General features: G+C 37.9%; 1 protein-coding gene across 7 annotated transcripts; it reads right to left on the bottom strand.

Moving 5' to 3' along the window:
- Positions 1-238: 238 nt before the first annotated feature.
- LOC111425832 (uncharacterized) lies at positions 239-5,944 on the bottom strand. Of its 7 annotated transcripts, none has more exons than XM_023060103.2 (4): positions 5,742-5,944; positions 5,478-5,687; positions 4,689-4,941; positions 1,844-2,072 (listed from the first exon to the last, which is right to left on the bottom strand). In XM_023060103.2, exons 1-4 carry the CDS (start codon positions 5,830-5,832, stop codon positions 1,940-1,942), a joined length of 687 nt encoding a protein of 228 aa, XP_022915871.2. In that variant the 5' UTR covers positions 5,833-5,944; the 3' UTR covers positions 1,844-1,939. The 7 variants fall into 7 exon arrangements, with proteins under 7 accessions (XP_022915878.2, XP_071054159.1, XP_071054160.1 ...); XM_071198057.1 differs by having other exon boundaries at positions 1,844-2,089; XM_023060095.2 differs by having other exon boundaries at positions 1,844-2,098.
- Between the last annotated feature and the right edge of the window lie 15,425 nt (positions 5,945-21,369).

Consider the following 21,369-nt stretch of genomic DNA (forward strand, 5'->3'; position numbering starts at 1 on the left):
AGACCGAGAACTAGAAACATTCGGATTCAGCCGCACATATCTCAAGACGGCTAAACCCGAATATTTCTAGTTGTAGGTCTAGTGTTAGTTCTAGTTTTACACTAGCACTATATATAAGTTTTTTAAATAGGACACTCTGTATAATATGTACTGGTTGAATATCCCATCAATTCCCTTTTATATGGTTCACAGTTACTTGTTGAGAAAATTTTATTTTAAGTTAAAATAAAACAAATCATCCATATATTATGTATATTATTAAAAAATCCTTATTTTTCAATTAAGTATAAACATTCTTTATAAAAAAACTTATTTTGAATTACTCATTTCAAAATCCCGGTTTCTCCGATGAACAAGTATTACATTTTTCCAAAGTGCTTGCTTTTTCAAATGCATTATTTGCACCAGATAATGCACCCGAAAGAATACGAAATTCTTGATCATCTAATTGCTTGGTCTGTTGCTGGGCGATCCGAATCTTAGCCAAAGCATTTTCCAATTCGCAAACAAGTCCTTTGATTGCTTCTTCGGCCGCTTTCAACTCTTGTTGAGCTTTAATTACCATGTTTACTGTAAGAGGCACACTAAAATTTAAGGTACAGTAATTTATGGTTAATTAATAATTATTTGATTTTGATTTTAGTGTAAATAGCAAAAAGGTCATATTTGGTACATATTTTCTTTGTAACAAAAATAAAAATTTATATTTATTAAAAATTAAAATATACAAATAAAAAAGAATACTTTTAAAGAGCATCAACCAAGTTGTAATCGTAATCGTGCTTTTCATATCGACTTTGAGTGTTTTTCTTTTGGGTATTCATGATTAAATTTTCATTCCCGATGATTTCTTTTGGTGTGTTTCGTTGAATGATTCTCGGCATTAATTCGAATCTTTGAACTTTATTATTGTTGTTACTAATTTTTGAACGACTTCTAATTCGTACGTTATCATTGCCACATTCTTGAGGTTTACACATTGCGTTACGATTTATTGAAAGAGCGTTCATTAAAAATCCGATTTCTTTATCGGCTAATTGATCGGCTTGTTTTGCAGCGTTAGCAGATTGGCACAATGCTTTTTGCAACATTTGCAATTCCTCTTCGATTGTATTTTCGGCTTCTTTAAGATCGTGTTCTAGCTTCATGATCAGCAATTCTTAAAAAATTCTAAAAATTACTCTGTGTGGCTTTTTAAAAATTTTTAAGTGTTGATAGCAATACATTTGGGAATATTGGTACATATATTAATTTTTTCTTTTAAGTTAATTGATTTATTTTAATTAAAATATACAAAAAAAATTTAATTGTACGTTACGGAGTTTCTTCAACGAAGTAATCCTCGGTATAATCACGCGATCTTCCGCTTGGTGCTGATGGAACGTGCGGTCGAATATTGTTTTGAATTTTTTCTTTGTTACCAGGAGTTGAAGTGGTTAAAATTCGATCATCATCCTGATTATTTGAGATCACCCGTTGATAACGTGTACTCGTAGGACCATTTCCACAGATTTTCGCCGACATTTCTTGGGCATGAAAAAGAGCTGCCTTATTCCCGTTAACTGCTTGATTTAAAGTGTTTAATTGTTGATCGAATAATCTCCCAGAAGTCTTCTCGGCTGCGTTCGATTGACTGAGAGCACGTTGTAACTCGGCGATTTGACTCTGAATTGATTGCTCGGCTTCTTTTAAATCATGTTGTAATTTGCAGATCATGTTTTCTGGTTATCAAGTTTTTAATTGGTTAATTGCTTTTAATATATGTATGTAGATAGCAGAATGAAATGAAATAGTTATTGGTACATATATTATACAAACTAACCTGGAAATGTTAACCATCCTATTGTTGAAGATTTTTTTATTAAGGTAAATGATGAGTATACACATTAAATTGTACTATTACTTAGTGAAATCTGTATAGTAAAAATCAAAAGGGACATCACCGATGATACTGCAACCCTCCTCTTGAGACCAATCGGTTTTCCGGCCAAATATCCGAGGGTAATCCTCCTCCTCGATTGGGTTGTTGCACCTCCGAATCCAACCAACTGGGGCTGTCCAACTGACTCGATCTGTGACCACATCAAAGCTATTTTTACTACAATTGGACGCTTTTAATCAAAATATTTAAAAAAATTAAAAGAACGAGGACAATGAAAATTCTAAAGGATCTTAAGTTTACGAAAAACATTTATCTTACCTTCTTTTTCTCTTATCTTAATATTTTTATTATTAAAGCATAAGTCGGAAAAATCTCCAAACTTAATGCAACTTTGTGCAATTTGTGACTTTGTCAACTGCTAGTTTCTTGTAATCTTAGAAATTACTCGCCACTTACCCCTTTTCTTGTGAACGAGATTAAATAGGGATGTTGATAACTTTCTGCACACGCGATGTCTGTTTCCTTTCGGGGATATTTGTGGGTGATTCGATGAAATGTGATATAATAACAGTGGCAATTCCAAAATAAAATTGATATTGACTATTACCAAAAGCATAACTAGAAATCGTTTCCTCTCCAATTTTTGTGCACTACACTTGTACTCATGTTATGTGTTATGGCAAGAGATACTACTGTCTAGGGAGTTCATCAAAAATAAGAAACACAAATATGGAATAAAGCTATATGTTCTGATCACGCCCATTGGACTGATATAAAAGTTTGTAGACTGTATTGGTTAGTTGGACAACTACAAGAGCAAAAGCCATGTTCCGAAAATAGTGTAAAGGATATCGGGTAAAGAACAACTTCAAATTACTCAAGAACTGTAAGAAGATGATGCAAAAATTGCGCTAAGCAGGAAAAACCAAGGGGTTGTACAATTACAACCTTAATCCACCTTAGCATATTATCCACAAGTTCTTGTGTGATTTTGGTTAGCAATTTCTTCTACTCGGCTTGGAGAAAGCACATACGTTTTGTAACCAAACTCTGGGATCCAATTCGTTCCAGAGATTATCGAACCACATTATTTCAAATGTTTTAATTTATACCAAGAGAAACACCACCAGACCATAATCTCACCTCCGCCGAACTTTACTATTGGAGGACTTTAACGTATTATTATTGAACAGGAGGCGATCTTTAGAGTGCCGTCTAATCCAGACGCTGCCATCGGGTGAATATTAATTCGTTGCATCCACTGACGATGTGTTTTGCAAAACATTAACCGAGCAGCTCGGTTAGACTTAGTGATCAAATGTCTATAGACAGCAGCGCGATCACTAAAACCAAGCAGATTAAGTAGATCAAACCGAATGGATCTACTGTATTATTGAATTAAATAAACGAAAAGCATTATAATGTAACAGCAGCTGGGACGGAAATTGAAGTGTTGCAGAATAGCAACCAGGGGTGAAGAAAAGGAAATGAGATGACCAACATCGTCGACTTACAGCAAAATCGATTTTCCATTATCAGATTAATTACTTATTTAACCCTTCCAACGGTTTACCGCAGAATTAAAGGTTTTGGCATATAATCGTGGAAAGCAACGTTTGTAGTCGTGTAGGTTACTACTTCAGTAAAAGCTGGATTTTGCAAAATTATAGTTGTGTATGGACTAATCAGGGATATTAAGACTCAACTATAAGAGCCATTTTTAATCCAGATTTGGTGCATAACGGTATTGTCGCAGTCCGAACTGCATTGACATGCAAGAAATTCGAAACTCTTCTTCTCTCTGGTTCTTCTCACTGCATTACGATTTTCACCGTCCAAACAACTAGACACAATATCGCAGTCCAATGACAACTTATTTAGTCTGTGGAGAGATCTTCGACTCCAGAGGTCCAACCATAACTAGACTGAAGTTATGACAGTAATTCGTGAGTAATGAATATTGCGTCTAAGGGTTTTGCTCCCAGGTTGAAAAAGATTGAGGTCAGGTAATCATCGATTAATTGATTAATGGCGATGAAGGTAGTTTTAAGCTCTTAAAAGTGAGAGGTTTCGTTGACGTAACTGTCGATAGATGCCTTGAAGAAGATCTGTGCCGTATGCTCGGTAGATTGACTACATTTACTGAAATGTCCAATTGTTACCTCTCCATCAAGGATAACGTACTTTCTCGGTAAACCTTAGAAGCAGTTTTTTTCTCAAAGCTTTCTGTCCGGTTAATTCTACACAACCTAAGAGTGAGTTGTGTAGTTCGCTTCATTTGCCAGTTTTGTGGTGGGTATTAAATTGAGACTGAATCGGAAGTCGTTTTCGGCATTCAGCTTTCGCTATTTTCTTGATCGTTACTGAAAGTTGACTGAAATTGAGCGAAGCAACATCTTTCGTAGCTGCTACGAAGAATGCTTCTGAAGTTAGTGCGGATTTGATATCCATTTCCGTTGTGCTATGATATCTATGTAGTTAACAGTGATGATATTGTGGGGGACGTCCTTTCTAGTTAAAAGGTTAATAGAATCGGAATAAACAAATTTAATGTTCGATTTTTTATGTTTTTGCGCCTATACTACTATTTCCTAATCAAAAATATATCCTAACCGAAAGTAGATTACGTTTTCTTAATTTTTCAAAAAACTGTGTATCTGGTGTATCTTTAAATATTTAAGCATATCTTTTGGTTTTAAAATTAATAAATGACCTGATAAATTCTAAACATATTATAACAGTTGAAAACCACTATAAATGATATATTTGTCCTTTAGAGTTCATTGTCCTCATAAGACGAACAAACCTTTGGGTTTTCAATGGTGGTTGTTGCCGAACTCTACATGCTTTTGCAGAGGCGACTTCTTGCGCATGGCAAATTGCTGCTCTGTCCACGTTCAGCGCTTGATTGAGCACGTTCAGTTGTTGGTCGACGAAGCGGTCGACCTGACGTTCAGCGACATTAGAATTGGCGAGGGCTCGCTGGAAATCGTTCATTTGCGATTGCAGAGTACATTCGGCGTCTTTCAGGTCATGCTGTAGCTTCATGATCAGCATTTCTGCGATTGGGTTAAGAGATGAAAGGTCATTTTTCGGGAAACGCTCGAACGGGATTTCCGGGCGTTTTACTTTGACCGTGTAGATAGCAAAGTTTATTGAAAAAAAAAGTAGAATTAAAAAAATAGTACCTCGTTTTTGTTATTTCCTCTTGATTGATTATATAACGTTTAAACCATTTTTTTTTCATGTGGATTTTTTTCAAAATTCGTTGATTAATTGCTGAGTGGAAACGAAAATTTGAAAGTAATTAAATTCGGGAAAGTTTAATTTCACGTTGTAAATTAAAACTTTAATCATGTTTCCTGTAGTAATTAGTTTGTAATTCCATGTTCCATCATGTAAATTCTGAAATAACCTATAAATTAAAAATTAAGATCTACCACATAAAAAATACAACACAACCATAATTTTTTTTTAAATAATTGTAGAGTATATGTACCAATATATGTTAACATCAAATTATATTTCTTAACTATGCTATCTACACTTTCAAGAACAAATAAAAATAAGCATTAAGACTTTGTTCTTACTGTACCCTTATCGCTACATTGCTCATCTTTGGTGCCTCTAACCGGAGTAAGTTTTGGATCTTGAGGGTTAATTTGTTGAGGGCCACCACCGATTGCAGTACCACCACCATTTCCAGCTCCAAGAAGATCACTTCCTGAGATATCTGCAGTCATGATATTCTGTTTTAAAGATCCGGGGTTTGTCGGCATCGCATCCGAACGATGTACGAACGCCACTAAAAAGAAATCATACGTCTCAAAAAGACTAATGAAACTTCTTTGATTCTTACTTGTCAGGATTACCGCAAAGAATTTTTGCCGTAAACCAACTATCGAAACTTTTCGTTTTCCGTTCATTTTCTTTAAAATGAGTCGTCGCATAATCTCTCCGTGAACAATAAAAGTATGTGTATAAAAGTTTAAGAAAAAAAATTACTTGTATCAGTCATGTAAAACGTTTTGACATTACGTCAAAATTAATAGTTAATCAATCAAGCCAATCAAATATTTTAACCATACTCTGGGTTTATACATTAATATTTAAGTATATAAATTTAAAAAATCTTAGTTCAACAACGAATTGAGATATAAAAAACATTTCAAAGTAACTTTAATGAAAATTTGATTTGCCATAAATTATTTCTGCGTGTTTGATTGTTGTAGATATGTATTGAGAGTAGAAATTTAAGAAATTGAGATATAATAATAATAATAATAATATATCTCTTTATTATCCAACAGGAAGACCCAATTACAGGATAATGTACAACAAAGAGAAGAAAAGGTAAAGTGAGATGTGAAGCGCACAGAACAAAAATTAATAGCAATTCAGATAAATTCAAAACAAAAACAAGAGAAAAAAAAAGTAATAATAATAATATGTCACAATAGGGATATTTTACAAATTACAAAATTAATAAGGGATAAGTATATAGTTTAAGTGGTAACTTCATTATTTGCGTTCCGTGCCATAGCGATCGGCACCTGGTATGTGTTGCTATTCCTAATACCAAGTCTGGGTATAATGAATCCAACTCGAGCAAGAAGTGAAGGTGAGCCGACAGTACAATTGACGATGTTCGATAAAAATTTTCTACTAGCATCTTCTCTACGATTGTTCAAAGATGAAAAATTAAATTCTTCCAATAACGCAACGTAGTCAACACCTCGCTCCGGATACTGACCAACTGTTTTAAAATGTAAGTATTTTAAGAACCTCTTTTGCACTCTCTCGAGCATGAGCTGGTGAGAAGTATAATAAGGATACCAAACCATAGAACCATATTCCAATTTTGTACGAACAAACGCATAGAAAAGTACTGTTAATGCAGCTACGTTGTTAAATTTTTTACATTGCCTGATGATGAAACTCAATGCACCAGAGGCTGACTTTACTATAGCGTTAACATGGTCTTTGAATTGCAACTGGTCATCGAATAAGACACCCAAATCTCGAATAGCGCGTTCTCTGCGTATTGCTTCAACTCCCACACTATAATTAAACCTTAATGGGTTATTACACCTTGTGTGAAATACGACAACGCATTTTGCTATGTTAAGGTCAATTCCATTCTGTATTGACCAGGAACTGATAATGTTCAGATTGCGCTGTAAGATAACACAGTCTTCAGGAGATGTTACACGAGCGAATATCTTTAGGTCATCGGCGTAAGCAAGCACATTACAATCAAGTCGTCGTAATAGATCGTTCAGATAAACATTGAATAGAAGGGGACCCAGGTTGGAACCCTGTGGAACACCAGAGCCAGCAGTGAACGTATTAAATTTAAAACCGTTGTAGCTCACATAGCAAAGTCTATTGGAGAGGTAAGATGAAATTAAATCCACGAAATCATTGGTAAATCCAAGACTGCAGCGTTTAGAAAGAAGTATTCCATGATCTAATCTATCAAATGCCTTTGTAAAATCTGTGTAAATTATGTCAACTTGTTCCCGTTTATCCATGTGCTCGCTGATGAACTGCGTTACCTCTGCTAAATTAGTCATAGTTGAACGACCAGTCATAAATCCGTACTGATGATCAGATATGTATGGGCAACACAGTAACTCATTCTGGAGTATAGCAACATTTCGAAGACTTTTGAGCAATTGTTCAAAATGCTAATAGGTCGGTAATTTTCAATACTAAATCTGTCTCCCTTCTTAAAAACCGGCGTTATCCGAGTTTTTTTCCATACTGCAGGAAAAGTTTTAGTTTTTAAGCATAAATTAAACATAAAGGTTAAAGGTTTGCTGAGGAAGGGTGCACAATCTTTAATAATAAAACTCGGGAGACCGTCGTCGCCAGCGGTAGAGTCATTCTTTAGTCGTTTCATACAGATTTTTACCTCCTCGATAGAAAATGGAGTAATGTAGAAGGGTCCAGGCCAGTTGACTTGCTGGTTACAGTTACCGATAGTTGTAAGTCCAGGATTGAAAGCTTCAGAAAACAAGACAGAGAAGGCCTGCACTATTTCCAGGGGATCAGAGATTTCAGAGCCAGCAAAGGTCATGCAGCCTGGAATACGCGAATTACCATGTTTCTGATTCACGTAACGCCAGAAATTTTTGGGGTTGGTCAATATACAAGTTTCGGTATTCACGAGATAAGCCTGATAATCAGAAACTATTGCATCCTTGGATAAACGACGCAACCTAACATATTCATCGTAATATGATAGCTGTTTAGAACTCTTCCACTTCTTAAAGTAGTGCTCCTTCATATTCAATATACGCTTAGTGCTTCCAGTAAAAAAATAGAGGAAATTTCGACGGCGATAAGCAGTATTTGGGTACATGTTTTTCAATAACGTTATAGATATTATAGTAAAATTTTTCCACAGCAATATTAATATCCGAGCACATCAATATATCAGACCAGACAACACGACCAATATCGTCATACAATCCACGAAAGTCCGCTTTACGGAAGTTAAAACGAAGGTTGTTATTTGATGGAAACACTAGAGCATCTTCAATATTCTGAGATTTAATGGAGATGTTCAGTGCAGGATGATTAAAGTTTTCAGTAAGTAAGGGTGCAACGTCACGCTCTGCAGTTACTTCGCAGTTAAAGTTAGTAAATACTAAGTCGAGTATCCTACCTCTAGAGTTGTAGATATGGTTATGTTGAACTAGGTTTAAAGTATCAACAAAGTTCTTCAAAAGGAAAGATTTGCGGTCGAGGCTATTCTCGGACATCACAAAACGGAAGCAATTAAAGTCGCCACAAATTATAATATTCTTTCCAATCAAGCTGATACTAAGCGAATCAAGAAACAGTTCCAAATCATCCAGCGGAACATCAGGAGGTATGTACAGTGTAATAATAAATATGCTGATCGAGAAATAGACACATTTACCAACAACCACATCAATTAGCGGGGCAAGATTTATAATCTCGGACATATCACAGTTGAAAAATTTGGTTTGCTGACTGCAGGCAATAAGAACGCCACCGCCCACTCTTCTATCCACAAGACGGTGATTACGATCATTTCTAATTACATTAAATGTAGTAGGCAGTAACTCAGAGTTGGTGATGTCCGGAGACAGCCATGTTTCGGTAAGCAAAATAATATCGAAATCGGTAGAATTTGTGGCTGTGTATAATTGGTGAGTTTTTGTTCGTAGTCCTTGCACATTCTGATAAAATAAACGAAGTGTGTGGGTCTTCTTGTTGGATTCTATTAGTTTCCCCGTTGGATACTTCGGTCACTGTCAGATGATACAATTCTAGGTGACCCATTCACATATTTAATTCTTATGTTCACCTCGCCGGCGGCAATGCGGGTATCAAGCTGTGTTTTGAGAGATTTGTAGAAAGAATTTTGCAACGGTGTTTTGTCTGTTGTTAAAACAACAGCTTTGAACTTATCAGATTTTAATAATGACTTAATATTCCTAAGAACATTGTGAACTACATCAGAGGAGGAAAAAGAGATTTTCAATGGGCGCTTGCGATTCAATATCGACGGATCAAATTTACCCAATCGCTTTACAGTAAAATTAGGTGTCTGGACTTTCAAATAGTTAAGTATCTCTTTTATAGATCTAACATCATCATTTTGCTGGTCAACTTTACTACCATCCGGAAGCTCAGGCAAGTTGAATGCTACTAGATTACTCTTACGTTTTTCCCGGTCCGAAATCTCTTGAACAATGCTTTCAACATATGACTGATCCACAGCCGGTCCCGCAGTAACGGTGGAGGCGGCAGAAGAACGTTCAGTTCTAAGGATTTCCAGATCATTCTGCAGGGTTACAACAAGGCTTGTTAGTTCGTGTAACTTTGTTAGTTGTTGCTTAAGATCAGCACATGTTGGACAATGAAAAGTCAATTTCCGATTTTTAGATTTTAGCAACTGAGATTCATTTCTTGATAAACCACTGCATGAAGTATGAATAAAAGTACGACATAGGTCGCAAGAAATCTCAATTGTAGGGTTTAGGTCACCCAAATATACACCACAATTAGTACTCATAATCACTCAAAGTGGGATATGGATAGGTAGTACACTTTCACGCTGGCGGGCCGATACCAGCGACTTAAACAGAGATACGGGCCGCGGAAGACAAGGAAATAGGTAATGGTGAGAAAGAACAAAGCAAAAGAAAGAAAAAAAAAATTAGATAAATCCAAACTAGAACCAACAAACGCGAGGATTTTGATTTGCCCTGTACATACGATGATAGAAGGAGAGAACTCACGTTCAAGCAAAAAGTGGCCGAGATGAAACACGTTTCAACAAACACCGAAACCACTTACGGTTATCAATATAACACATATGAAGTTGTTACTGCCTATTTATTAATTTATAGGTTCAAAAACAAACAGCACTGATATTATAAAGGTATACTAGGTCCCCAGATAAGAAGAAAAAAGTAACAGAAGCGCGTATTTACCAAGAAAAACCACCTTAAAACGGAGCGCGACAGAAAGTGGACTACACAGTCTCACGTCTAAAACTATTTAGACGAGATATGAGATATGAGAATTGAGGATGAAATAAAGCACGTTTTAAATTGAATCTTTAAACGCATTTCTGAAAATGATATCGAGCCTATTTTAGTGTACTTTGCCTAACAATGTGCAATTATGAGGAATTGAAGATAGAGTAAGTTCTTTTAAAAATTATATAAGCGATAAGTATGGTAGTATAAATTGTAACCTTCTAGGAAACAATAAACTATTATTAGTAAGTTCTTTGTGGTAGTTATGGTAATGGCATGTATCGACATAAGTTAGCTCGTATGAATATTGAAAGATCACATGCTTACCCTCATCTGATTTAGGGAACAATATTAAGGCATCTTAGACGATGTCAAGATTGATATTGAGGCATATTAAGAACAACATCTACACTAGATAGTTAGAGAACAGTTAAATACTATGTTCAGGCATGTCAAAGAATGTTGTGACTGTGACACATTACTTACAAGATGTAAAGTTTAATGTGACTATCGAGACTAATTTAGGACAATCTTAAGAGATATCATAGACAATGTTAAGGCATTGTTAGAAACAGCATGAGGAGTGAATAAGCGATGTTGTGGAATGTCAAAGATGCTATGGAATGTGCTTAATAACGATATTAAGGGATTTTAAATTTAATGTTGAGAGATATTGCGAATGGTATCGAGAATAATTAGAAAGAGTTAACATGAACGACATCGAGAAATGTTGGAAAGGGCATCGAGATTAATTGGAAACGATAGTAATAAGTGATAAAACGATGTAGCGACAAGTAAATCTGGACTAGATACACGAAATTGTGTTATGACGATATTTAGGCATATTTTAGCAATATCATTAACGTTTAGAGATGCAATACCAGATGATTCACTAGCAGATTTTGAAAGTGATGAGTTTGACGGTGAAAGCAGTAATGACATTTTGGACTTTATCGTGTGATACATACACGATAAAGTCCAAAATGTTTGTAGGACGAACATGGAGATATATTTCCCCGACAAACAAAGGTATAGAATATGCTAAATATGATGCTGCACTCACTGCAAATTCTGAGAGTGTAGAAACCGTGGAGCAATGTTTTGACTTGTTTATAAATGATGAAATCATGGTCATTATAATTACTCATACGAATGGAAAAGCGACTGAATTTTACAAAGTGAATTCAAATAAAATATGGAAACCGGTAGACCGTATAGAACTGAAGGCATTTTTTTGCATTTTACTTATTAATGGCCGAAAAATAAACGATAAGTTGATAAGCAGCTTTGAGAATTGTTATAAATATTATAGCAAGAAATTGCAGGAATAATTTGGAGCGTCTAATGTAGGTATTGTTGATGAACAATTAGTTACGATGTCCATTCAAGGTGTACATGCCGAGTAAGCCGGGAAAATATGGGCTGAAAGTGTGGGCCCTACGTGATGATAATACATTTTATTGTTCTAATTTTTAAGTTTATTTGGGGAAATGCGGAAGCACAGCGGAGGGGCATTTCTAATGAAGAGAATAATTACAAAGCTAAATAATATTAGGTTAATTATTACAATTCAACAAAGAGTGGAGTGGATGTTTTAGATAAAATACTTTTGCCGGGGATGAACACTACGTTGGCCACTGTCGCTTTTTTTACATCACCTAGATATTAGAGCCTATAATGCATTTGTACTCTGGCAACTCAAAAATCCGGATTGGGCTGCTGGTAATATAAAAACAAGAACAAAACAGTTTTTTGAAAATTTATCTGAGCAGTTAGTTTCCGCAAATATAGACAACACAGCATTCATTTCCATTATGCAGTAGGATTTTTGAAACACATTGTGGGCGCAATTAAAAGACCGAAAAATAAATAAACAAACGAGGAAAATATTAGGAAAATGCTCAAGGTGTAGCATGTGTGTCGGAAACGACAATAAATCTGTGATGAATACAAAATAAAATGTGACATTTGTCAAAAATATGTATGTTTGTAATGTACATTCTACATGTACAACAAACATTGATTGATACATAAAATCAATTGCAAAGATGAATAAACATTTTTTTATGTTACATATCACTGATATAATTTATCTTAGAAATAAACTAAATCAAAATCATTATGGTAAAAGCTTAATTTTTATACTCTATCTCTATACAAACAAAAACTGTTCGGGTCTCAGTTGACCCAGGCACCGTCCGCCGCAGTTGGCGAAACGTCAGTACTGCGAGGGTTAATATTGAACCATGTTTGTAACAATATTTAGTATAAATAAACAATGCGGGGTATCATAGCCGACATCGAGCGTAGATAGGGACAATGTTAAGGTAGGGCAGGTATGATGTAGCGGGATATTAGGGCCCTGAGGCACTGTGTTAGGACAATGATATGTTATTGAGAGAGATTATCTCGTTACAAGGCAAGTTTTCTCCCCATAAAGTCAATATCTTTATTTCATCTGACTTGTAAACATAAATTTGTACTAATAAAAATTAATGCATTTTGTCGAATAACGTATAAGTATTTTGAAAGAAAGTAAGTTTACTTTTCATCATGAATAAGATGCATAAAAATTATATAGAGCCAATAATACAAATTGGGGGTTTCTTTTTAATCTTTTTATATTACATTACATTACATAGAATACATATCGGGTAGGCGGACCAACCAACCTTGCACCGCGACCCTAAGGATCTATTGTACCCCGATAGATATCGTTATCAAATTTCACCGTGCAGTCCAATGCTCTTAACGAACATTAATACCTTGCTCGGCGAAAGGTCATTCAGATCTTTTGAGGAGATAAACTGCGACCCAAAAATCGAGAATCTGATACGGTTAACGGCAGGGCAGTGGCATAAAACATGCTCAACCGTCTCTGCTTCCTCCGCACATAGTCGGCATTCAACATCGTCGGCTAAACCCAACAAGTTGAGGTGTGCTTTTAATCGGCAGTGCCCAGTAAAAACACCCATTAGAACTTTTATGCTACTACGGGCAAGTCCTAAAATATTCCCGGGTTTGACAGTGGCGATGTTAATAAACACCTTAGCATGTCTCATTCCAGGAGAACTGGTCCACAGTAGGCGAAGTCTCTCTTCAGCCCACAGTCCAATCCTATATTTGGCCATCGCAAATGATACACCAACTGCTGGTTCCGGTCCCACAAACGCTTCAGCGCTGACATCTCGTGCTAGCTTATCTGCCGCTTCATTGCCAGCAACCCCAGAGTGACCCGGGACCCAGATCAGAGAGACTCTGTTATCACAACTCAGTGTGTTTAATGTTCTCTTACAATCATTAACCAGACCCGACACCGTTTTCACGGCTTGCAGCGCCTGGTGCAGAGCGGCTTGACTGTCTGAGAAAATTCGTACTGTCAAGTTCTTCAACCCTCTTTCAAGAAGGATTTTAGCACCCATGTCTAGCAACTTTCTCTATATGCAAATGCAGAGGAGATAGGCCAAGCAGAACCTCCATTGCTAGAGTTGGCGTTGTGCCTATCGCACCAGAGATTGCCAATCCAGCTACTCGTTGAATTCGTGAAAGTTTACTGATAACTGAAGTCTGTCGGACTTTCCTATACCAGGCTGCTGTTCCGGGGCGCTTTGCCTTGCAGGAATAGCCCGCTGTGGCATTATCGGCCCTCATCATCAGGCTTCCTGGGAAGTGAGTCTGCATGAGAAGCTCCAACGAGGCTCTGCTAGAGTCCGTAAAACTACCGTCAGGCCGCCTAAGTGAGCCCAGGGGTAGTGCCGGATCTCTAGCGAGAATCTTGTGAATTCTTGCACTGCTGGGTGTGTTTTTCACTCCCTCACAGAACCTCCTCCAAGACTCTCTTTTTGCCTTACGTATGTTTTTGGTGTAATTCGTTAGAGCCTGTTTATATTTCTCCCATTCACCTAATATCTTGGCCAGGTTGAAAACCTTTCGGACCTCTTGTCTTTCGGAGCTAAGAGATTCGTTCCACCAGGGTGTGCCCCGATTACTACTTTTCACCTTCAGTGGACTGCTACTGTGATATGCAGAGCGAATTGCCACAGAGATCTGCTCCGTGGCTATTTCAACCTGATCACAGTTCCTAACTAGGTTATCTGCAAGGCAACTCTTAAACAGATCCCAATTAGTGCTACGGGGATTACGGTACGTACAGTCCGATTTCATCCCTAGATCAATTTTAAATTGAATATGTCTATGATCTGAACACGACGGTTCAGAGGATACCCTTCAGGAGGTTATCTTAAAGCTTAATATAATTGAGCTGAACGTAATGTCAAGTACCTCTGCTCTATTTCTGGTAACAAAGGTTGGTTTGGCGCCTACATTATTAACAGTAAGCCCCTCCCCTAATAGGTAGTCAAAAAGTAACTCACCTCTTTCATTTGTGTTGGTGCTTGCCCACATTGTGTGATGGGCATTGGCGTCACATCCAACAACAACTTGCAGGTTATTCCTCCGGCTGCAGGCAATTATCTCTCGCACAGCGGCCGGAGGAAGGTCATTTTCCGTTCCGGGGAAGTATGCCGAGCAGATGACAATTTCTGTCCAGCCCTTCTCACCTCGGATTCTCAGAACCGCAGCCACACAATCGCGGTCGCTATGCTCTGAGATTAAGAAAGCATTAATGTTGTTCCTGATAAGTAAACAAGCTCTGGGTCTATCTCCTGAGTAAAGTAACTTACCGGATAAATTACCGAGTCCGCTGATGCGCCCGGTATTGGCGAGCCATGGTTCCTGAATGAGGGCAATATCAATTCGCTTACTCATCCAGGTTCTGCTAAGGACAGCCGCCCTAGCGTGCTGCAGGTTTACCTGTAAACAGTTAATAGACTTATCCACTGAGCTGAGTACAGTTTCCCCTACTTACCTCTCGCATGGGATGGAGCAGCCGTCCCACCGGGCCCTCTCATTCCAGCGCGCCCTCTCGAGCCTCGGGCAGGAGTCGAGGACTTTCCTCTTTCTCCACTCTCCCGTGGTGCAGAACGAGCACCTGCACGACGCCCCCTGCTGGACACCCCGGCACGTGCGGATATCCCACCTCGGCCGGGTTTCACACCTGGCGATCTTTTCACGCGCTTGGCGCTTGTTGCCGCGGGAGCTGATGATGTCGATGGGGCGACTGTCACAGCCTCCGTCGTCTCGGTAGTAGGTGCGGGATTCTCCACTCCCTTTCCTTTCAGTCGGAACTGAATTCTTCCATATCCGAAGTACGGCCGCCAGCACAGTTCTTCCAGGGCGTTGCAAGACACTTCGTCAACCGCGAAGGTCCCTGAAGATATAGTAAGTTCTTTTAAAAATTGTATAAGCGATAAGTATTGTAGTATAAATTGTAACCTTCTGGGAAACAATAAACTATTATTAGTAAGTTCTTTGTGGTAGTTATGGTAATGGCATGTATCGATATAAGTTAGCTCGTATGAATATTGAAAGATCACATGCTTACCCTCACCTGATTTAGGGAACAATATTGAGGCATGTTAGACGATGTCAAGAGATATCAAGATTGATATTGAGGCATATTAAGAACAACATCTACACTAGATAGTTAAATACTATGTTAAGGCATGTCAAAGAATGTTGTGACTGTGACACATTACTTACAAGATGTAAAGTGGAATGTGACTATCGAGACTAATTTAGGACAATCTTAAGAGATATCATAGACAATGTTAAGGCATATTAGAAACAGCATGAGGAGTGAATAAGCGATGTTGTGGAATGTCAAAGATGATATGGAATGTGCTTAATAACGATATTAAGGGATTTTAAATTTGGTGTTGAGAGATGTAGCGAATGGTATCGAGAATAATTAGAAAGAGTTAACATGAACGACATCGAGAAATGTTGGAAAGGGCATCGAGATTAATTGAAAACGATGGTAATAAGTGATAAAGCGATGTAGCGATAAGTAAATCTGGACTAGATACACGAAATTGTGTGATGACGATATTTAGGCATATTTTAGCATTATCATTAACATTTAGAGATGCAGTACCAGATGATTCACTAGCAGATTTTGAAAGTGATGAGATTGACGGTGAAAGCAGTAATAACAACGTACCACACGATAAAGTCTAAAATGTTTGTAGGACGAACATGAAGATATATTTCCCCGACAAAGATATAGAATATGCTAAATATGATGCTGCACTCACTGCAAATTCTGAGAGTGTAGAAACCGTGGAGCAATGTTTTGACTTGTTTATAAATGATGAAATCATGGTCATTATAATTACTCATACAAATGGAAAAGAGACTGAATTTTACAAAGTGAATTCAAATAAAATATGGAAACCGGTAGACCGTGTAGGCCGTTTTCGGGAATCACGTGAAAGTAAGAAGGATTTATGGAACGAAAAGATTGCAAATTTATCGAGCATCTATGTCTTGGGATAGATATTTTACGATTTCTGCGTTTTGTCGACTTTCAAACACGAGAAGAAAGAAAAATAAACGATAAGTTGATAAGCAGCTTTGAGAATTGTTATAAATATTATAGCAAGAAATTGCAGGAATAATTATGGAGCGTCTAATGTAGGTATTGTTGATAAACAATTAGTTACGATGTCCATTTAAGGTGTACATGCCGAGTAAGCCGGGAAAATATGGGCTGAAAGTGTGGGCCCTACGTGATGATAATACATTTTATTGTGGTAATTTTTAAGTTTATTTGGGGAAATGCGGAAGCACAGTGGAAAAAGGGCAAGGACAACGTGTAATGGAGATCTTTCAAAGTTTTGGAATGGATCTAAACGAATTATTACAACCACCAATTTTTTTACTGCCATATTTTTCTACTACTGAGAACATGCCATTTCTAATGAAAAGAATAATTACAAACCTAAATAATATTTGTTGAATTGTAATAATTAACCTAAGAGTGGAGTGGATGTTTTAGATAAAATACTCTTGCCGGAGATGTACACTACGTTGGCCACTGTCGCTTTTTTTACATCACCTAGATATTCGAGCCTATAATGCATTTGTACTATGGCAACTCAAAAATCCGGATTGGGCTGCTGGTAATATAAAAACAAGAACAAAACAGTTTTTTCATTATGCAGTAGGATTTTTGAAACACATTGTGGGCGCAATTAAAAGACCGAAAAATAAATAAACAAACGAGGAGAATATTAGGAAAACGCTCAAGGTGTAGCATGTGTGTTGGAAAAGACAATAAATCTGTGATGAATACAAAATAAAATGTGACATTTGTCAAAAATATGTATGTTTATAATGTACATTCTACATGTACAACAAACATTGATTGATACATAAAATCAATTGCAAAGATGAATAAACATGTTTTTATGCTTTTTTATGTTACATATCACTGATATAATTTATTTTCGAAATAAACTAAATCATAATCATTATGGTAAACGCTTAATTTCTATACTCTATCTCTATACAAACAAAAACTGTTCGGGTCTCAGTTGACCCAGGCACCGTCCGCCGCAGTTGGCAAAACGTCAGTACTGCGAGGGTTAATATTGAACCATGTTTGTAACAATATTTAGTATAAATAAACAATGCGGGATATCATAGCCGACATCGAGCGTAGATAGGGACAATGTTAAGGTAGGGCAGGTATGATGTAGCGGGATATTAGGGCCCTGAGGCACTGTGTTAGGACAATGATATGTCAGAGATGTTATTGAGAGAGATTATCTCGTTACAAGGCAAGTTTTCTCCCCAAAAGTCAATATCTTTATTTCATCTTACTTGTAAACATAAATTTGTACTAATAAAAATTAATACATTTTGTCGAATAACGTATAAGTATTCTGAAAGAAAGTAAGGTTACTTTTCATCATGAATAAGATGCATAAAAATTATATAGAGCCAATAATACAAATTGGGGGTTTCTTTTTAATCTTTTTGTATTACATTACATTACATTACATAGAATACATATCGGGTAGGCGGACCAACCAACCTTGCACCGCGACCCTAAGGATCTATTGTACCCCGATAGATATCGTTATCAAATTTCACCGTGCAGTCCAATGCTCTTAACGAACATTAATACGTTGCTCGGCGAAAGGTCATTCAGATCTTTTGAGGAGATAAACTGCGACCCAAAAATCGAGAATCTGATACGGTTAACGGCAGGGCAGTGGCATAAAACATGCTCAACCGTCTCTGCTTCCTCCGCACATAGTCGGCATTCAACATCGTCGGCTAAACCCAACAAGTTGAGGTGTGCTTTTAATCGGCAGTGCCCAGTAAAAACACCCATTAGAACTTTTATGCTACTACGGGCAAGTCCTAAAATATTCCCGGGTTTGACAGTGGCGATGTTAATAAACACCTTAGCATGTCTCATTCCAGGAGAACTGGTCCACAGTAGGCGAAGTTTCTCTTCAGCCCACAGTCCAATCCTATATTTGGCCATCGCAAATGATACACCAACTGCTGGTTTCGGTCCCTCAAACGCTTCAGCGCTGCCATCTCGTGGTAGCTTATCTGCCGCTTCATTGCCAGCAACCCCAGAGTGACCCGGGACCCAGATTAGAGAGACCCTGTTATCACAACTCAGTGTGTTTAATGTTCTCTTACAATCATTAACCAGAGCCGACACCGTTTTCACGGCTTGCAGCGCCTGGAGAGCGGCTTGACTGTCTGAGAAAATTCGTACTGTCATGTTCTTCACCCCTCTTTCAAGAAGGATTTTAGCACCCATGTCAATAGCAAATACTTCCGCCTGGAATACAGTACAGTACGTACCCAGGCTGTAGGCTTGCTTAATTCGGGGTAACTGGCAGTATACTCCTGCTCCTACCCCTTCAGGCGTTTTTGATCCATCTGTGTACAAGCAAATGTCTGCCCGAACCAGAGAATTTTCATTTTCGATCCAGGACTGCCGCTCCGGCAGTACAATCTGGTATCGAGCGTTAATCACTGATAGTGATACCGCCAAATCTGACGGCATTGATAGCACAGTATCAGTGCTTATAATGTCTTCCGCAGCCCATTGGTAGGACATGTCGGAACAGTTTTGAGCATATTGCTTAAATCTGTAAATGGTTGTTCTAGCCACTTTCTCTATATGCAAATGCAGAGGAGATAGGCCAAGCAGAACCTCCATTGCTAGAGTTGGCGTTGTGCCTATCGCACCAGAGATTGCCAATCCAGCTACTCGTTGAATTCGTGAAAGTTTACTGATAACTGAAGTCTGTCGGACTTTCCTATACCAGGCTGCTGCTCCGTATGTGATCATAAGTCTAACCACAGTCACATAGAGCCAGTACAGTCTTTCAGGGGTAAGACCCTAATTTTTTCCACAAAGACTGCGACAAGTCCACAAGGATAGTCTAGCTTTGTGCAAAACTCCCTGCAAATGTCCATTCCATGACAGGGTTTTGTCTAGGATTACTCCTAGATATTTGACTTCCTTTGAGAAAAGAATTTCTTCACCTTGGATAGTTGAGCGGATTAGTCCATCCAACTTTCGCTTCCTGGTGAAGGGCACAACAATTGTCTTTTGCGGGTTTATTGAGAGGTTCTCTCCCTTACACAAAGCGCAAATGGTATCTAGGGTCACCTGGAGGACTTTAGATATCCTCGGCAAACAGGTTCCTTTGACCATAACGACAATGTCATCAGCATAAGCTTGTATTTCCACACAAACGGCTTCGACTATCGCAATCAGATCGTCAACTAGGAGGGACCAAAGCAGGGGAGATAACACCCCTCCCTGCGGGCAGCCACCTCCCGGCCTGAAGCGTATCGTATCACCGTGGAGTGAAGTAGAAACTATTCTACTATCTAGCATATTGCGGATCCAACCCGCTATAGTTGCTTCCACTCCCCTGTCAAGAGCAGCTCTTTCAAGAGATTGTGGTATTGCGTTGTTGAACACTCCCTCTATATCCAGAAACGCACAAACCAAGATTTCTTTATCCTGCAGCGTCCTGGATACTCTACCAACTAAGTTGTGTAGAGCCAATTCTGCTGATTTTCCCGCTTGATAAGCATACTGGTGGCGACTCAGTGGACCAGATACCCGTTCCAGAACTTTTTCAAGGGTTTTCAGCAGAAATGACGTTAGGCTGATGGGTCGAAAGGCATTAGAAGTAGGGACCGAACGGCCCGCTTTGGGTATGTAAGATACCCGTACCTTAGTCCATTCTGCCGGCACATATTTCCAGGCGACACTCGCTCTGAAAATTTTTACCAAAATTGGCAACAACAAAGACCTCCCCTGCTGTAACAAAGCAGGAAAGATATTGTCTTCTCCAGGCGATTTGAACGGCTTAAACGTTTGAATTGCCTGGTCCACGGATGTGTAAGTGATGACTTTTCTAGCCACACTCCAATCCGTATTTGAGGGGCGCTTTGCCTTGCAGGAATAGCCCGCTGTGGCATTATCGGCCCTCATCATCAGGCTTCCTGGGAAGTGAGTCTGCATGAGAAGCTCCAACGAGGCTCTGCTAGAGTCCGTAAAACTACCGTCAGGCAGCCTAAGTGAGCATAGGGGTAGTGCCGGATCTCTAGCGAGAATCTTGTGAATTCTTGCACTGCTGGGTGTGTCTTTCACTCCCTCACAGAACCTCCTCCAAGACTCTCTTTTTGCCTTACGTTTGTTTTTGGTGTAATTCGTAACACAAACAATTACTATTTGTTATTACAATTATCGTTCTTCAAATCATTAAAAATTTGCAATTAATGCGAATTTTGGCTACAATTAATTTCAGTTTTCTTAAATTCTTTGTTGACAATCAAAATTATTTCAACTTCTTCCAAATACCATTACAATCAGTTAAACTCTTGAAATTATGAGAAACTTTACATAAATCAAAGAATTTATGAAAGTTCTAAGAGAATTTATGCAAACTTTTGCGAAATGTAAGAAAAGTTGTATTAAAATAAAGAGTATCAAAGTTGATTATTTTTTTTTGTGTATTTTTCTTATTGAATTTAAAATTTGTATGAATACATATGTAACAAGACGAATTGAAT

The sequence above is a fragment of the Onthophagus taurus genome, chromosome 7, assembly GCF_036711975.1.
Source record: "Onthophagus taurus isolate NC chromosome 7, IU_Otau_3.0, whole genome shotgun sequence".
Lineage (NCBI taxonomy): Eukaryota > Metazoa > Arthropoda > Insecta > Coleoptera > Scarabaeidae > Onthophagus > Onthophagus taurus.

Coding starts and splice junctions, on each gene's coding strand:
- LOC111425832 (XM_023060095.2), bottom strand. CDS start 5,832: ATGCGACGACTCATTTTAAAGAAAATGAACGGAAAACGAAAAGTTTCG. Junction 4,942..5,477: donor TGAGCAATGTAGCGATAAGG/GTACAGTAAGAA, acceptor ACCCAATCGCAG/AAATGCTGATCATGAAGCTA. Junction 2,099..4,688: donor CCACCATTGAAAACCCAAAG/GTTTGTTCGTCT, acceptor GTCCAATTGTAG/TAAAAATAGCTTTGATGTGG.